The 16,915-nt window shown below is 38.4% G+C and overlaps 1 protein-coding gene across 2 annotated transcripts in view; it reads left to right on the top strand.

The window, feature by feature from the left end:
- SLC25A12 (solute carrier family 25 member 12) overlaps positions 1–16,915 on the top strand; it is a 69,409-nt gene that overhangs the window by 44,799 nt on the left and 7,695 nt on the right. For both annotated transcript variants that reach the window (XM_084643836.1, XM_084643837.1), the window contains 4 exons: positions 631–789; positions 5,026–5,078; positions 5,330–5,410; positions 14,392–14,532. In XM_084643836.1, coding sequence (XP_084499962.1) covers positions 631–789; positions 5,026–5,078; positions 5,330–5,410; positions 14,392–14,532 — 434 coding nt within the window. The remainder of the gene's footprint in view (positions 1–630; positions 790–5,025; positions 5,079–5,329; positions 5,411–14,391; positions 14,533–16,915) is intronic.

Raw genomic sequence — 16,915 nt, 5'->3', positions numbered from 1 at the left:
GGTGAAGTTACAGTGCATTCTGAGCTTTCTGCAGTCCTTACAACCTTTGGCAAATTTCAAACAAGGAGAACAGATTATTTTACATATTCACTTTTCTATGGTTCTCATCACTATAATATCTGTGCACCTCACAAATACGAATATTTATTCTTACAACATCCTTGTGAGGTTGGGACGTATCCTGTCCATTTTACAGATGGGGAACTGAGGCATAGGGATTACACTCCTGATCCAGCAAAGACTGGCACATGTTTACTGTTTCACAATGTGAGTAGTCTCATTAACTTCAATTGGTACTATTCACAGTGTATACAGCCTTCTTATGTGGCATCTCCATTACTGGAGGATTGCAACCACAGTAGCCTATTCTGTACCATCCTGTGCTAATCTCTGTGTGGCTGAATAATTCTTTTGATCCACCAAGGATGCCACGTTGTCCATCCAAGATTTCTTTTTCTGCCTTGTGTTCTGCCATCAACTTTCCCTTGCCGTGCCCGTAAACATGAATTACCCTCTGAACCTCATGTTTCGGGTCACTGCTGTAGAAAACTAGTACTTTTTTTAACAGTCGATTGCAACATACACACCTGTGGTACTGTAGAAATAATGTTTTGTAATTTTTGCTTATAGCTGTGGGTGCCACTGCTGTGTACCCCATAGACCTGGTGAAGACACGAATGCAGAATCAGCGCTCTTCTGGTTCAGTTGTGGGAGAATTGATGTATAAAAACAGCTATGACTGTTTTAAAAAAGTTTTGCGTTATGAAGGCTTTTTTGGTCTTTACAGAGGTAAGTGAATAAATCAAAGGTATCTAGTAATTTTCTTCATCCAGTGCATCAACAGCCAACACCTTATGGGAACACCAAAAAAACTCTTGCTAATCAGAACAATTCTTCTATTTCACATAGCTGAACTGAGTATTTATCTTCCCTTGATCAGTGTCATTATAAACACTTGCTTGGAAAACAGGATCTTTGTTCCTCTAGTGCTATTTCATTGCTTGAAGTCCTAATTTTCTGGGGCATTATGGGTGCTGTGGACTTGATTGTTATCTTGCAAAAAAAGGATTGTGACTGTAGGTGGGAGATAAACAGCAGGAGCAGATGAGTGTCTAAGGAGCAAAGATCCTATTTTAATGCAAATATTTGTTAGAGAAGGATGAGAAATACATAATACAAGACAGAAACAGAATCATTTGAAATGTAATGTCTGAACTAAGGGTCAAATCCTGCTCATCATACTCAAGCAAGTAGTCTCATGCTTTTAATGGTTCTGTTCACATGAGTGATAAATGGGATTTGCTCCATGATTTGTAAATGTTTCCTTAGGAAAAACTAAACATCATTCGCTAGGTGAAGCCTTCCTTGTTTTTTGTTGCTGTCTACTATTGTATTAGTTCTAAAATATGAATATGTCTCATATTTTGTAAAATTGATTATCAGTGTAATACTGATTTTAAAGTCTAAGTTGAGAAATTAAAACTGCTTTTTATCAATCAGGTGCTTCAATATACACAAATATAGGGGGTCCATCTCATGTTTTTAGCTCGGGCATATTCCGAAGGACTGTTACTATTTCACGTTATATGGTTGGGGCCCTTCTAACTGGTCACTTGCAATCTTTGTGTTTTAACCAACCTCTGTATTCTTATTTACCATTTGGTTTAACTTAATTGTGTTCACAAAAACTTTCTCCAGCTGCCATAGGAGTACTTCTTAAGTTGGTTCTTTTCCTTGGGGTGGAGTCCCTCACCTCCTTGATGCTCCCTGTCTGGGTCGTCTGCATTGTGCTGTGTCCATGGAGGCATTGGTAATCTTCCAATTTATTTAAGGGATAACCCCTGAGCAGTTTTTACACTAGAGAATCCAGTTAAAACGAGACTGCTCTGATTAAAGAGGTTTTAATAATCTCATTATTTGTGGTACGTAGTTAATGTTCGACTTTTACATTGTCTTTCTGGGGGCTTGCAATGAAAGTAACACAAAGGGAGGGATATATTAGGGATGATATAGTTAGTGTAGCACAGCTTTTGTTATGGCTCTTGCTAGTAATTTATCTTACTGGTAAATAGATTTGCTTTCCCGTGTTGCTAATTATTTCACAAGAACAATTTTACCCCTTAATTCATAATTTAAAATTTCACCTGAAACCCCATCACTTCTCTTCCTTTTCTAGTGTATTTCCTTTTCTAGTCAAATAGCTTTGCATTGGAGCTTTTGGCTTTGGTGCTGTCTGAGTTTTGATTGTTGCTAACAGTACCAATGTTGCCTCTTTTTGTAACCTTTGACAAGCACTTTGAAAGCAAAGACTCTCTCTACATGAATGATACACAATGTTTTACATTTTTAATGTATTGCTTAAAATAAACAGTGATCAAATTATTTTTAGGTCTGTTCTATACTTGTTTTTAATTAGATTGTATGGTCGTTTTTAGCATTTTTGTGTCCTTGAAAAACTTAAATCTGTGGAGAGTCTGATACTGAGTTCATAGCGCTAGATTGTTTCCACAACCATGCCAGACTGTCATAATTCAAATTATGTAGAAGTAGAAGTACAGAAACATTTATATTGCATTCACAGAAGAGATGCCCAGTGTATCTGTAGGTGGATTCTTGTGTGCATAAATGTGTTAATTTTAATTGTATTTAGACAGAATAGGACAGTGCAGACGTGACGTGTGTTTTTTACTACATAAATTACATAGAAATAAAGTGATCCCTTACAGGAATTCTTTATTTTTTATTAATATCTGTCATAAGGCTACTGGACTCTGCCACCCAACTCCAGAATTAACTCTGAAATGTTTTGTACGTTCCTCTGGCTAGAATCTCAGGCTCTCTGAAATATAGATTTATGGAGTGTGTGTGTGCATGTATTTAACAGCACATAAAAGGCAGTGGGAGGTGTGTCTTGTGGTGTTTTGTCTAGTAGGGTTTTTTTGTTTTTTGTTTTTTTAAACTGTGGGCACTGTAGAGCTGGATTTTCTTTTCACAGTGGATCAGAGATTCAGGCTGGGAGGGCAGTGTTTCTTTTTGTCATTGTCAACTTTTCTTTGTATGTAATAAGTACCTTTCCTCAGTGTAGTAAGCCTGTAAATTGCACAGAAAATACTGGGTTGGAAGAAAACAAGACATTGCATGTATTATTTGTTGATCTTTCTATGTAGGTACATGTTTTCTGTGGGTTCGGTTAGAGGAAGGTACTATGTGAATTAAATGGGCTAAGTGTGGTGGGGGATCTTTATACCTTCTTTATTATTTAAATAGCATAATATTTTCATAGATTTTTTTTTCCTGCCTTACCCTTGCAAGACAGTAGGAAACCTGTGGTTGTATTGTTTATTGTTGTTGTCTGATATCACCTATAACTGGTGGTCTGTTGTTCCGGCCGTTGAATGACAAAACTCTTGGCAGGTTAGCCTAATATTCGTTAAAGCTACAGTGATATCATCAAAGGGACAAATCAATACTTTAACAATTTGTAACCTTTTATTTATGCAGGTTTTGTAACATATATACTATACTGACATGATTATGCAGAAGATTTAGAATAAAAGTAACAGGAGCTGATCTAATCATGGATGTTAGGAAGTTAAGACTGCCATCTACTGATTTATTCTTTTAATCAGTCTGCTCCTAGAAACGTGTATGAGTAGGTCATGTGCTTTTGTCGTTGATTCGGTTTGACTGATAGTAGTATGTATGCAAGAATATTTGCAGGCTGTCTACAAACAAAACAAAACAAAAAAATGTCCGTCTCATCAGCCTCTCCAAGGTATGTTTTAGGGGTCCATCAACACACACACTTGACAGAATAGAAAACATTTATTAGTAGCAATTTTTAAAGTGCATGCTACCCTGTTGTACTGAAAGAATGGAAATCCTTTAAAGCCTTAGATAAGCTGTAGCCTCTAGCAAATTGAGCCCTGTGACTCCATATAGAAGTTAATTGTTAGTTTGTCTTAGGCAGCTGCTGCATGCCAAAATGTAGCCTGTAAACAACATTTTTAATGGTTTAAAAGCTAAAGTACTGCATGTGCCACCTCATGTGGTGCTTGAAGAGAAACTAGTGAATTCGAATTGAATGTTACTTACAACTAACTTTTTTCCCGAATGCTGATCCTCGATATCCATTCTAACTATGTAAGTTAAGTAATAGGAAAAAAAAGAAAACCATACATTTTGAGTAGTACGTTGTCATTTGGGCAAAGGAAACTTGTGTGTGTGTGTTTTGTGTTTTATTAAACAAGTCACCTAAGTAATGGCAACACTTGGCCGTGTGTAACGATGCTTTGCTTAGATGTCTAATACTGTCTCTTATTTCAGAGACAAGGTGGGTGAGGTAGTATCTTTTTATTGAAGCAAATTTGGTCGGTGCAAGAGACAAGCTTTCAAGCTTACACATTTTATTTATCTTATGTTGGGAATTTTGACATTTAACAGGTTGTTACCAAACTTGCTTTAGTTATCAAATAGCATGATTATGTGTTTAATGTGAATAAATTAAATCAGGTAGGGAACATCCTTCATCAAAAGTACAAGATAAACTTTTGTAGAGGAGAGATCCAAGCTCAGTCTGCTTTCAGTGTACTGCAAGGATGAAAATATTAGACAGACATTCTTCAGCCTCACTCTCTCATAGAGTAAATCATTCATTTGTATACTTCATGGGAGAGTGGTGCTGAGTAAGGAGGCTAAAATATTCATGAAAATGCTGAATGATCCATTGTGTAAACAAATATTCCAAGCCCCTCCCGTTTTTTACCCCTATTTCTGGTTTCACTTGATTATGGAAGGGGGATTCAATTATCCTTTATATTGCCAATTTCAGCAGAAGTATTAAGATGTTCAGTTGCATAAGTACACGTTCAGTAGCCAATGTTACAGCCAGCTCTACATGCAGAACTGGCATTGAGTTCAAAGGAAGTTCCACCTGTGGAGAGGCAGGAGTGTTGGGCTCTTATAAAAGTAATATTTTCTTTGATAGAAAAAAATGCTTCCTAATGATTTTCTCTATCTCTATAGGCTTGTTACCACAGCTTATAGGTGTTGCTCCAGAAAAGGCCATTAAGCTCACAGTAAGTTTCTCCATTTCTAAATTAATTCTGTCTCTTACTAATCTTTGTCTGATTTGTAGTAGTAAAAGACAAGTCTGTTTTCCTGGCATTCCCATGTTTGTAGAAGCAGCTGGGCTTTGTTTCCTTTAAATGCATGAATGATGAACACTTACTAGTGTTCCATTAAGTTTGGTTACAAATGTAATGTGTATTGATCAGAAAAGTTCAAGTAAAAAACTGTTTGTGATACATAAATTGTATATTTTTATTAGGTTAATGATTTTGTCAGAGACAAGTTCACTCAGAGAGATGGTTCCATTCCAGTATTTGCAGAGATCCTTGCTGGAAGTTGTGTAAGTATCAGTTCTGTGCTGTTCATACCTATGTTAAAAAAAAAAAAAGAGTGAGAGAATTCCCACCCTTGCACTGGCCAGTCAGAATAACAGATAAAGTATAATGTATATTCCATGACATCAGGCAAACCATCCTCTTCCACACAGAAACATGGGAAAAGTTACTGAAACTCTGTAGTTCTCCATGTGGAGTGCCCAAGCATTATCTACTTGTTTCAGTTCTGTGAGAAAGGGGCAGGAAATATAGAGTGATCCAGTTCCCTAAGATCTATTCACACCCCCTCTTCCAGTCTCATGAATCGTGGAGAGCAGCATGGAATTATGGCCCCTCTGTATTGCTCCTTGCTAACATATGAGATGTGCTGGCATTGCTGACCCAGCCAAAGCTGCTTGTTACGTCCATCCCTCTTCATTGTTACCTTCAGCTGCAGAGATAAAGTGAATACTGCTGTCAGCAACACTGATGCTGAGTGAATCTTATACTTTATAATTTGCCATGGAAGCCTGCTTTGTGGAGTGGCTGCTTATCACTGCTCCTATCTTTGACTGACCATACTTTCCCAGCTCAGTCAGACTGAGTCCCAGGATGTGGTGTTCATAGGAGGGGCTTCCGCAGTCTCAAAGAGAGGGTGCTCCTCCTCCCTTTCCATAGTTCTTGGCACATTTGGATGGTATTAATACTTTGCGTGAAGGGGACGAGATGGCTCACTGTCAGTCCTTGAGAATACAGTAGAGGGATCATCATCAACTTCCTTTGGTCCTCCCAGAAAAAGTCCCATAGAAGGGAGTTTAAAAACTGACTTGGACAGCCCAGTTCCTGCTGTAAATCTCAAAAGAGAATTAAACCTACGTCTTCACTTGGTATCTTCTGTTTAAAAACAGCAACGACAACAACTCTTAATATATTGTTTACATAAATGTAAGGAGATTGAATAACAGTATTTATTGGCTTTGAGCTAACAGCTCTGAGGGAGTTTGTTTAAATTCCTTTATACAAAGTTTTAGAGTTATTTTACTCCATCTTTTAACTAAAAGCAGCATGTAAAAGTAGTAAATATACAAATGGAATTTACGCTGGAAATGAAGTCTATAATTTGGTAGTTCTTTAAGCAATCTGTACTTGGTTTGCATTTTTAATGACAACAGACTTTGGTGTTTGTAACTTGGCTAATTTCATTTGTGGGATTTCACAACATTTGGTAACAGTGTAGAATGTTTAAAGCTGGTTAGGGATACTTTTGTAGCAGAGAACCCTAATAACTTCCAGCTGGAAGTTGGCAAGCTGGAATAAAACCTCCTCAGCTTGCCATACAACCTGGGGCAATAAGGTGGTTGACCTCTGCAAGATTTAAATTCAAAGAAGAAGCCCTGAAGGTAGGCTAATTATAGTTCTCCCTGATTAGATTTGGCAGTATGGTACATACCTGAGTCTTCACCTGTCAGTGTACAAAGTTTACTTTTATGGAAATGGGTAAAAGGAGTTGCAATATGTAGCTAGCAAAAATCAACCACAAACGCTAACCTTCTTCTCGAAGGCTCAGTTGTACAAACAGTATTTGCAGACTGTGTAATTCATTAGGTGTTTTTCTCTCCTGTGATGTGTTAAGTTAAAAATATTTGCAAGATATTTGTAATTTCCATCTGGCTGTGAAATCTGATCATCAGATTTACTATGTTTAGATCCTTTTGTACCAAAATGTTTCATACACAGTAAAACCTGCATTAAAGGCCATATCTTTTCTGGTAAGTAGTTCCCTATCTGAAGGATATTCTTTATCATATATGAAGAGGACATGTGAAAATTTGAGAGAATGTTTGATTTTCATATAAGGGTTCAAAAATTCAGATGCTCCTCTGAAATTGAGGACTCCCCATATTGCTATCCAAACACAACCCTCTCCTCCAATTGGCTGTATTCTCAGTAATTATTTTCTTGGGGGGCGGGCCATTGGCCTACTACTTCTCTCTGGTGTATTATGGTGTGTCTAGTAGTCCTGTTTCTCCCCTTTTGGCATCTGTAGGGGAAGATGGCATACCTATTCTGCCCCTCCATTCATTTTTAGGAGGTGCAGACAGCAGACCACTTGCCCTCACTTCAGCTACTTCAGAGACCACATTCTCTTCCTTGTAGCCTCTGTAGGTCACGTGATAGCTTACAAATGGGTGACTGCTCTGTTGCTTCATGTCATTTCAGCTTCTTTTATTCTTTTCACAAATACTAGTGTTGAATCTAGGACACACTGCTGGCAACTCATTAAAAGCTAAAGTAGAAAACTGACAGGATTAGGTGGTTGAAACAATGCCAGTTGATTGTCAGTGCTTCCCTCTACATGTTCAGTACCGTTTCCATATGGATCCTGTTCCAAGCAAGGTAGGGCAGGAGAATTCAAAGTGAGGCTATTGTGCTAGCTGAAAGTGGAACCCTGCTGGAGATGCTTCATGAATCCCATCCTGAACGTTGGTTCCCCACCCTCAATGTGGGTCAGCCTCTGTGCATGTCATCTGCTTTGGGGTACAGAGTGAAAAAGTTCTTCTCACTTCTGATGTTTACAAAGATGTCAGTTTACTGCAGAGTATTATCAAATGTGTTGCTGCCCAGCTGGTACAGGTCTGTCCTCAGTACCTAGGCTTAGTGAGGGCCAGGACATGGCAGGGTTTTCTCAGGACTGCTGTGAACAAATCTGCTGTGAACTCCTTTACTGAGGTGTGTCAGAGTCCCTCATTGTCTGTCTTTAGGACACATTGCAAATCCCACCTGGCTCTTTGGCGTACTGTTGACCATTTTGGGGACCCACCTTTCTCTCCCTGCCCATTAATCCATTTTTATTAATTGGGAGTGGGGGGTCGTTAGTGGGGCTGTTGGATTCTCTCCCATGCCAGACTTATTTGTGTTTTCAGGCTGTGTATTTGGGCTGGTGGGTTATTATTAAGTATTGTATTTTGTTTTTTATTGTATGACTCTTGAACACTTTGCTGATAGTTGCTTTATAAATGGATTAAATAAATAAAATTAATTAATTTCTGGAGACCTATAAGTTACAAGCTTTCCTCCTACTCAGCATCATGGGTTTTGCATTCAGATGAGAATGCTGTGAGAAAGCCCCATAAGCCTGTATAGTTAAATATTGTCTCTGAAACAATCAGTTCATCAGTCAGGAGGAGAGTCCATGTTAAGTCTGTAAAGCCGCATGCACGCCTATTGTGCTGTATAAATGCTTTGAAAGGACTTTCACAGCCTTTCAGAAACAATGTTCTGTGACTTCTAAAATTAAACAGGAAAAAGTTAATACCTCCTAAACAGTGTGGAGACAGTGCAATAGTAAAACTTGGGACAGGGATGCATCCAGTCCCAACTGGAGGAGATTTCTGATTTCTGCTGGAGGGAAGAGGAGGAGGATGTGGGGTGCAAGGAAACCCAAGGCCCAAATACTTCCTTTCAGGCAGATGTGGAGCTTCCACTAATGTTTGTAGCTGTCATATGCATGCATCCATCCAAAGGCCAAATATGACCCTAAAAATAATCTTTTTTTTAAACCATTTTGTGTGTTTTTAACTAAAAAACAAATATGATATTGTCTAGTCTTGAAACACTCCTTGGATTTTATTTCAAAAAAAGAATTATTACATTTTAATGGTTTTCTTATGTGCATTTCCTTCTAGCTTGTCAAGGTAGACATTTGTCAAATATTTTTTTAAAAACTAAAGAAGTTATAAAAAGTTTAAACAATTGTTTTTAATTATCAAAGAGGAAAAATGCAGGAAGTGTAGAATTAGAGATGATTGTTTACCTTTACTTGTGCTGTTGTATGTTTTTGCCTGTTGAAAGTACAAGGAGAGTTAAGGGCAAAGTCAGCTACGATTTGAAATTGCTTTGATTTCTGTTACAATCTTAAACATACGTATTTAAATGGAGAGGGGGTGTATTATTTAGCAATCCTGTAGTAGGGTTACTGTAGGTGTATGAACAATGAAAGCTCTGACTTGGGAGTGGAGTGCAAGTTCTTTAAATCAGACCACTTCATAAACATCAAAGAACATATTCTTATTTTAGTTGGTTGAGTGGGGAAATAGTTTTGGTCCAGGATGTGGCAGTTGCAAGGAGGAAGTAAACAAGGGCTTGGAGCAGACATCTCCCACTTTGTAGCGTATGCCTCTGGGGTGGAATTGGAAAGGGCAAGAGGTCTCATGTTGTAGGGTCATTTGTGTATTTCCTTCAGGCTTTGGCATGTCATGAGGTGTTTGCAGTGGGATCTCAAACTACGTCTTTTCTCTCATAACCTTTGCTGTCAATTGTAGTTCCTTCATTTGCTTCTTGTGGAGTTTTTATTTTACGTGACATTAAGGTTAAATAGAAGCTTTTATTATTGTTGTTTCTGATGTGTATGAATAACCTCCATTCAGAAATAAATTTGTCAACCTTTTTTTTTAACGTGTCTGTAATTTAGGTGCAAAAGGACAATTCTATTTTAAAAAGAAATAAATTTGAATATTAGTACTTGAATTTCCTTTGAGATATGTGTGTCTGTTTATATATACACACACACACTCTGTCACAAACACACAAAGAAATAAATAGAAATAGGACTATTTGAAAAAGGAAAAAAGAAGTACGAATATTTGCACAACCAATTTGCAAACAAATATTGAGGATTTACAAGCAGTGCCTGCACTCCACCAATTTCTTTCCATTAACACTTCCTTTCTATCTTTCTGCTTCTGCATTATCTTCAGTACTGTTCCCTATGCCTCATTTTACCTCCCTGATCCTATCCAATTTAGTCTCCCCTCTTCCTTATTCCTCAAAATCCTCTTCTTTTCATAATCTTTAAAACAAACAATACATTGATAAAAATAAATTAAAAAATTACAATACATACACTGCCAAAATGTTAACTTTTGCTTCCCATTTTCCGTAAATGTCCTCTGTTTTGCCTTCCCTCCTTCTTCTGTCATACTCATAAATGATATGTTCAAGGAACCAATCTGGCAAAACCCTGCTCATGCAAATAGTCCTATTGAATTCCGTGCAACTACTCACGTGAGTAAAGTTACTCATGTACCGAAGTGTTTGCAGTATCAGGTCTTGGATTGTAAGAACATTTTGGGAAAGTGTGGTGTCTTGTGGGGTATGTCTAAACTGTAGTAAGAGGTGTGATTGCAGCACACGCTGGCAAATGTGCGCTAGCTATAATTTAGCTATTATTGCTAAAAATAGTAGTGAAGCCAAGATGGCACAGACTGACAATGCGAGTATGTGTCTAGGGTCACCAGCATGCTTGTACAGCCCATGCTGAAGCCCGTGCCACCGCATCTTTGTGCCTTTTTTTTTTAAGCCATTTTATGTAGATTTAAGCTAGCATGCAATGCAGACATAACCTTAGAGACCTGCAGAGGTCCAAGCACACCTATAACACTGAATGAAAAATAAAGCTGTGTTGAGAAATCAATGTTTGGGCAAGAGAATTTATTTTTAAAGAGCAGCATTTAAAATGAGTTTTAGTTGTGGTTGTAGTTATTATATTATTATATTTAAAATATTCTGAAACTTCTCAAGTCACCTTTGTGACAAGTGTGTCTGTTATTGGAGTCCGTCAGTATCTTGAATACTGTGCGCGCCAAATGTTAATGAGGTTGGTATGATTAATGCACTTTTCAAAATACTACTTTAATGATGACACACAAGCCCGCGCATGTTAGGGCTCCCCTAGTAGATGTGTTTTATGCAGCTATCTGTTGAGCAAAACACACATTTTTAATAGAAAATGGTTAAAGAGTTTTGTATGAATTAGAGTCCTATTTGTCCAACTCTGCCCCTTCAGAAGCAGGCTTTTGTTGGGATTTAACAGAGACCCAGCCACTTTTGCAGATAGAAAAAGAGAATGTTAATTACAGGAAGATTGGATTTTTTGTAGAAAATAGAAATGTTTATGAATTGGTCTGTTTGTGTTTCTCTGCCGTGTGTTAGGCAATGAGGGACAGTTATTTTGCCTGCCCTGCAGGACATTCTAATTTATAGCTGATTAAAAATAAAAACCAGAATTTCATACATGTATACACAGTATGTACATTTAATGAGCAGTTAACAAATTATTGTCTAGCAGAACTGAATTTCTGGTTTCAGCATCTAAATTTGTGGTTTCTTTGAGGATTGTTTTTGTGGTATATTGCATTATAATACAAGCATTCTGCCTAAGATTATTGCTACCACAATTATTGAAATAAATGAATGTAGGAAAATCATAAAGTTTTCAAATTGGTTTGATGTTTAATACAACATGAAGAAAAATGAATTAGGTGATTATTTAACAAAATTTGCCGGCTGGTAATTTTATAAAATTTGTTTAGATTGAAACTCTGAAATGTTTCTTCTGCAGGGCATCATCCATTGTTGTTTTATTGTTTTAAGTGCGTGTGAGGGGGAGAGAGACTGGAAGGAAGGAAACTAGGTCTGAAAAATGGCGTTGGACACTAGTGGCATTATTGCACTGAGACAACTTACTGTATATAGTTCATCACAGAGGAGCTGGGGTCAAATTGAGCTGGCCTGTAGGGGCTCAGCAAGTTGGCACTTTCCCTGATGGCTGCATCAAGTGTTCCAGAAAAAGAAAAATTGAAGACCTAACTCCTCTGTTTGAGAGAGATCCTTCAAAAAGTTATCCAGAGGTAAACCAGTATGATGATGACAAATGGGAAACTATGCCATTAAGATAAATGTGAACTGCCCTTATTTGGGTTCAGGGGTTTTGACTCAAAGCATAATGACCATTTAATTGTCAGGGTTGTCATTCTCCTTTATTGCAAACTTTGATCAGTAGAGAAATAATTTACAGTCGGTGCAGTCTGCAGTTGTGATCAGTGGAGAGTTGATGTTTGATTCCCTCTCCAAATAATAGAAGGGGTGAGAGATAAACTGGGGCTCTGCAGTGTTGTCCTGCCCCTGATTTGAAGTAGCCCAGATTTGCCAACTTTCACTCCATGTTGCATGGCCTTTTAATTACATCTGCCTTTGAAGAGAGGTAGGGAGATTGACATATAGGCCAATATATGGGTGTGTCTAGTTCTTAATTTGTAAAGAAATGATGTTGGGGCTCAAATAGAGGGTGCTGTACAGAGGACGCCATTTTGCGTGCTGCTCCCCTCGGCTGGCCTGACCTTGCACAGACAGTGCATGCGAGGTCATGTTGCACAGAAGATGATATTTTGTAGAGTATGCTGCTCCATCCCTGCCAGCATGACTACACATGACAGAAGAGGCTGAGCCCTGGCAAACCCCAACACAGATTTCAATTCTGGATATGTCGAGATTTGGTTATGAGCTACTGCTTGGCAGGAGGGGTGAGTTGGTTGAACTGCATATTTAGTTTAGTAATTTTAAATCATTGGTAGATGCTCAAAGCCTGGGTTTGGGTGCTTTGTAGGAGATAGGATAGCTGTCCGAAGAAGCAAGTTCCTGCATTTTTCCACTGTGCTCACAAAGTGGGAGTTGAATTCCTGGATGATAAAAAAGAAAGCTGTTTGGGGTAGTCTCCCTTTCCTTAGGTGATGTTTTTGACAGGTTGAAGTGAATGTAAAAGGGTATGAGGAAGGGATTCAGAGTTTTTAAAATGAGAGGAAAATGCTAATTAATATAAGGCTGGGCATGTTCAGTGCCACAAGTTTTAAATAGAATTTGTAAATGGTTTTAATTAAAAAATTAAAGAGGGGGAGAGGAGAGAAAGGAACATTGGGGTCGGCAGTAAAGACAAATTATCCGTTTTGTGAGGCACCATGCACTTTGCCAGAAGGGAAGGGTGGTACCTACAGCATACCAAAGAGAAGTCTAAACATGCTACTTGCAAGTACATTTACATGTTTCTTGAATAAACTGTCATGTTGAATCTCTCTAACATTTGAGATGCAGCTCTGTGAAAGTCTTAGGCTAAAATGCAGAATCTGTAGAACAGTTCATGCAGCAATATTAGATGGGAGAAACGAGAAAGATATGGTGCTTCTGCTTTGCTAATAAAGTAAAAACAATTTGCCAGCTATTAAATCTGTGTCATGCTCAGGTCAGAGAAATGGATGCCAGTCTGTATCTAGCTATCTATTTTCCTTTGTAACAAATTTGGAAATGTTGGTATGTCTATTGTTTAGATTTATTTATTTAATTTTCCAGATAGAACAATTAAAAGCTCCACACAAAAAATATGACCACTCTGCTGATTATTTAAAATTACAACCTCAAATATAAATTTCAGTCAGCTTACTTCCCGCAGGCAGCAGCACTAACTACAAATAACACCTCACCACATTGGCTGGTTTTCATTTATTGAACCCAACTATTCTACTGCATATCAAATACAACTGTACAAAATTTCATAACTTTCAGTTTTGTAGAGTTATGGCAACTAAAATATCCATTTTTCTGAGCTGTCACTGCATATTGTAAACTTCATACATATTCCTCTAATATTGATCAATTAAATTTCCCTTTTTAATATTTATTCTTCATCTCTGTGGCAAAACTGTACTTGCTATATACTCTACTTTAGTCTGTGAATGAGAGCAGTTTTCTTTTGTTCCTGTTTTCCTGAGCCTTGGACTGCAGAGCATTATGATTAACTTAACCTGATATCTAATATGGATGAAAGTTGATAAACTTCTAGGCAGTAATGTGGCTGTTTAGAAATATGGATGTCAGAGGGAGAAGAAAAATGGAATGATTGCTGTAATAGAAATCACAAATACATACAGAGCCATGGCAGTCTGCCTTTGTTTCTGTTTCAATTTACTTTAAAACGCACATGCTTTTATGCAGAAGAACGGGAGACTTCAGAACAGGGATTTTACTGAGTGTGTTCCATATTGCAGATACGTAATGTAATAGGGCTCTGTTTTCCCTCAGTGGGAGCCAAAGGTGCTCAGCACCTTGTAGGAGTGGACTCTTACTGGTGTGATATAATGATAGAATTCACTGTAACTCATTTTCTCTGGTCTTGCAGGCAGGAGGTTCGCAGGTCATCTTCACTAATCCACTAGAGATTGTAAAGATTCGGTTGCAGGTAGCAGGAGAAATCGCTACAGGACCCAGAGTCAGTGCCCTTACTGTTCTAAAAGAACTGGGAATTTTTGGTCTTTATAAGGTATGTATTTGGGCATTCCTGGCACACCACTTTTAAACCATTTTATGCTAAATTTAAAAGAACTTTTAAAACAAAAACATTGCTGAAAAACAAAAATCTTTTCAAATTTAAAAATAATCTCTTCCTGCAGGGCAGCCACATGGTAGAAAAGTGGGGGGGGGGGGAAACATTTAGCCCTGGTCTACATTAGAGTTAGTTTAATGTAGGACAGCTTACATCGACTTAAATCTGTAAGTGTCTACAGTAAAATGCAGCTGCCACTGATGTAACTTCCCCACTACACCAACTTAATAACTCCACCTCCATGAGAGGTGTAGTACTTAAGTCAATGTAATTAGGTCGACGCAGTGTGTTGTTGCATTAACTGTTGTTGCAGTGTGTTGTTGCATTAACTGTTGCTGCCTTTCAGGAGCCATCCCACAGTGCCCCACCCTGACAGTTAAATTGATTCCACCGCTCCTGTTGAGGATGCGCACTACCAACACAAGGATTGTAGGGTTGACATGCAAAAGCAGTTTATTTACTGCAGTGGCTGTATGTCAACATAACTTAGGGCTTGGCTACACTTACATTTTATATCGCTCTAACTTGTTGGCTCAGGGGTGTGAAAAATCACCTCCCTGAGCGTAGAAGTCAGAGTGCTTTAAAGCGCTAGTGTAAACAGGCTCCAAGCGCTGGGAGCCGCGCTCCCAGTGCTCGGAGCTAATCCCTTCGTGGAGGTGGATTACCAGGAGCGCTGGGAGAGCTCTCTCCCAGCGCTCGCGCGCGACCAAACTTGCACTTCAAAGCGCTGCCACGGGAGTGCTTTGAAGTTTCCAGTGTGGCCATACTCTTAGGTCAACTTAATTTTGTAGTGTTCAGGGTAGCAGCCGTGTTAGTCTGTATCCGCAAAAAGAAAAGGAGGACTTGTGGCACCTTAGAGACTAACCAATTTATTTGAGCATTAGCTTTCGTGAGCTGTAGCTCACAAAAGCTAATGCTCAAATAAATTGGTTAGTCTCTAAGGTGCCACAAGTCCTCCTTTTCTTTTTAATTTTGTAGCGTAGACTTGCCCTTATACTCATATTAGTGAAAGAGGGAAACATAAAAATACTCTCCTGTTCTATCCTTTGGGCTTTTATATCAGGTTGCAGGGAGTCCTGTACTGCAGACCTGCTGGCTTCTGGCATGGATCATTTCATTTGGAGGCTTTTGTGAAAAGTTTCTTTAGCTTTTCTTTTGTGTTTGTTTAGGAGCCTAAATTGTCTTACATTTATTTTGAATCTCAGTTCTCTCTATTGTTATCCTCACAGCGGCATCTTCTTTTTGTCTTAATAATTTGGCAGCAGTGAAACAGTAGTAGAATTTAGTAGGATTCAGATCTTTAAGAAGTTAAGTGGTGGGATTTGTCAATAATGAATTCCATTTAAAAAAAAAAGCCTGTACTGTACTATACTTTACCAGAATGCCAGTCAACAGATTCCTTCCCTGCAGGTATACTTACTACCATCATTACAGATCAGATGTAATGGTGCAGAAGCGATTAGTTTTCTTAAACAAGGAAGAGTATTTCTTTCTGTATCCTGTGCCAGTGCAAGGAGTAATACGTAAATTCAACAGCTATAGGCAGCTGTGCACTTCCATAATATTGGTTTAGCTGATTTATTTATGGAGCTATGTAGCACTGTAAAAATGTGTAAATTTACGTCCATAGCTGCAGCTTTTATTCTGAATTCACTAGGTTAGATTCACACAGCTATAATGTTTCCCTAAATAGCATCGATGTTTTGGTACATAGGACAAAATTTTAGTGCAGTAATAATTTTTGTGTCTGGTGACTAGAAAGATGGTTTTATTACAAATTTTATCTTTCTTTAAAATTGAACAGTCATCTCAAGGAAGTTTAGGATAATTAAGTTAAAGAAAAAAAGAATACAAAGCTCAGTGGAGTAAATACCAAAAGGGGACTGGTTTTAAAACATGTAATAGCGGTGAGTGAAATTCATCCAAGCATAGAGTGTGTCTCCACAAGACCATACATACCACTTAAGCCCCACAGATCCCCTGCGGAGAGCACTCTGTCTGCTCCAAATAGGTCAGCGTGGAGGGGAACTTTTAGAAATGTGTGACCTCCTAAGGCCCTGGCATCACTCTTATGTGGCCCATGGCCCAGAGCCTCTTATGTAGGGAACTCAGAGAGTCAATGGCCACAATTCTGGCACAGAGTGGACTGAAGTGGTGGGTGGAGGAGATAGTTTTGAAGCCTCCATGGCTCACCCTCAGGATGAGCTCTTTGCAGCAGGAAGTAATTCACCCAATATCAGATGAATAATTGGGGAGTCATTTTAATCAGGATTCTTGACATAACATATTTTAACAGCCCCTTCACAGATATTGTAGCATG

The sequence above is a fragment of the Lepidochelys olivacea genome (assembly GCF_965140295.1).
Source record: "Lepidochelys olivacea isolate rLepOli2 genome assembly, chromosome: 11".
NCBI classification, from domain to species: Eukaryota; Metazoa; Chordata; order Testudines; family Cheloniidae; genus Lepidochelys; species Lepidochelys olivacea.
The sequence above is the reverse complement of the archived record's forward strand: the minus strand, read 5'-3'. Positions and strand labels throughout refer to the sequence as shown.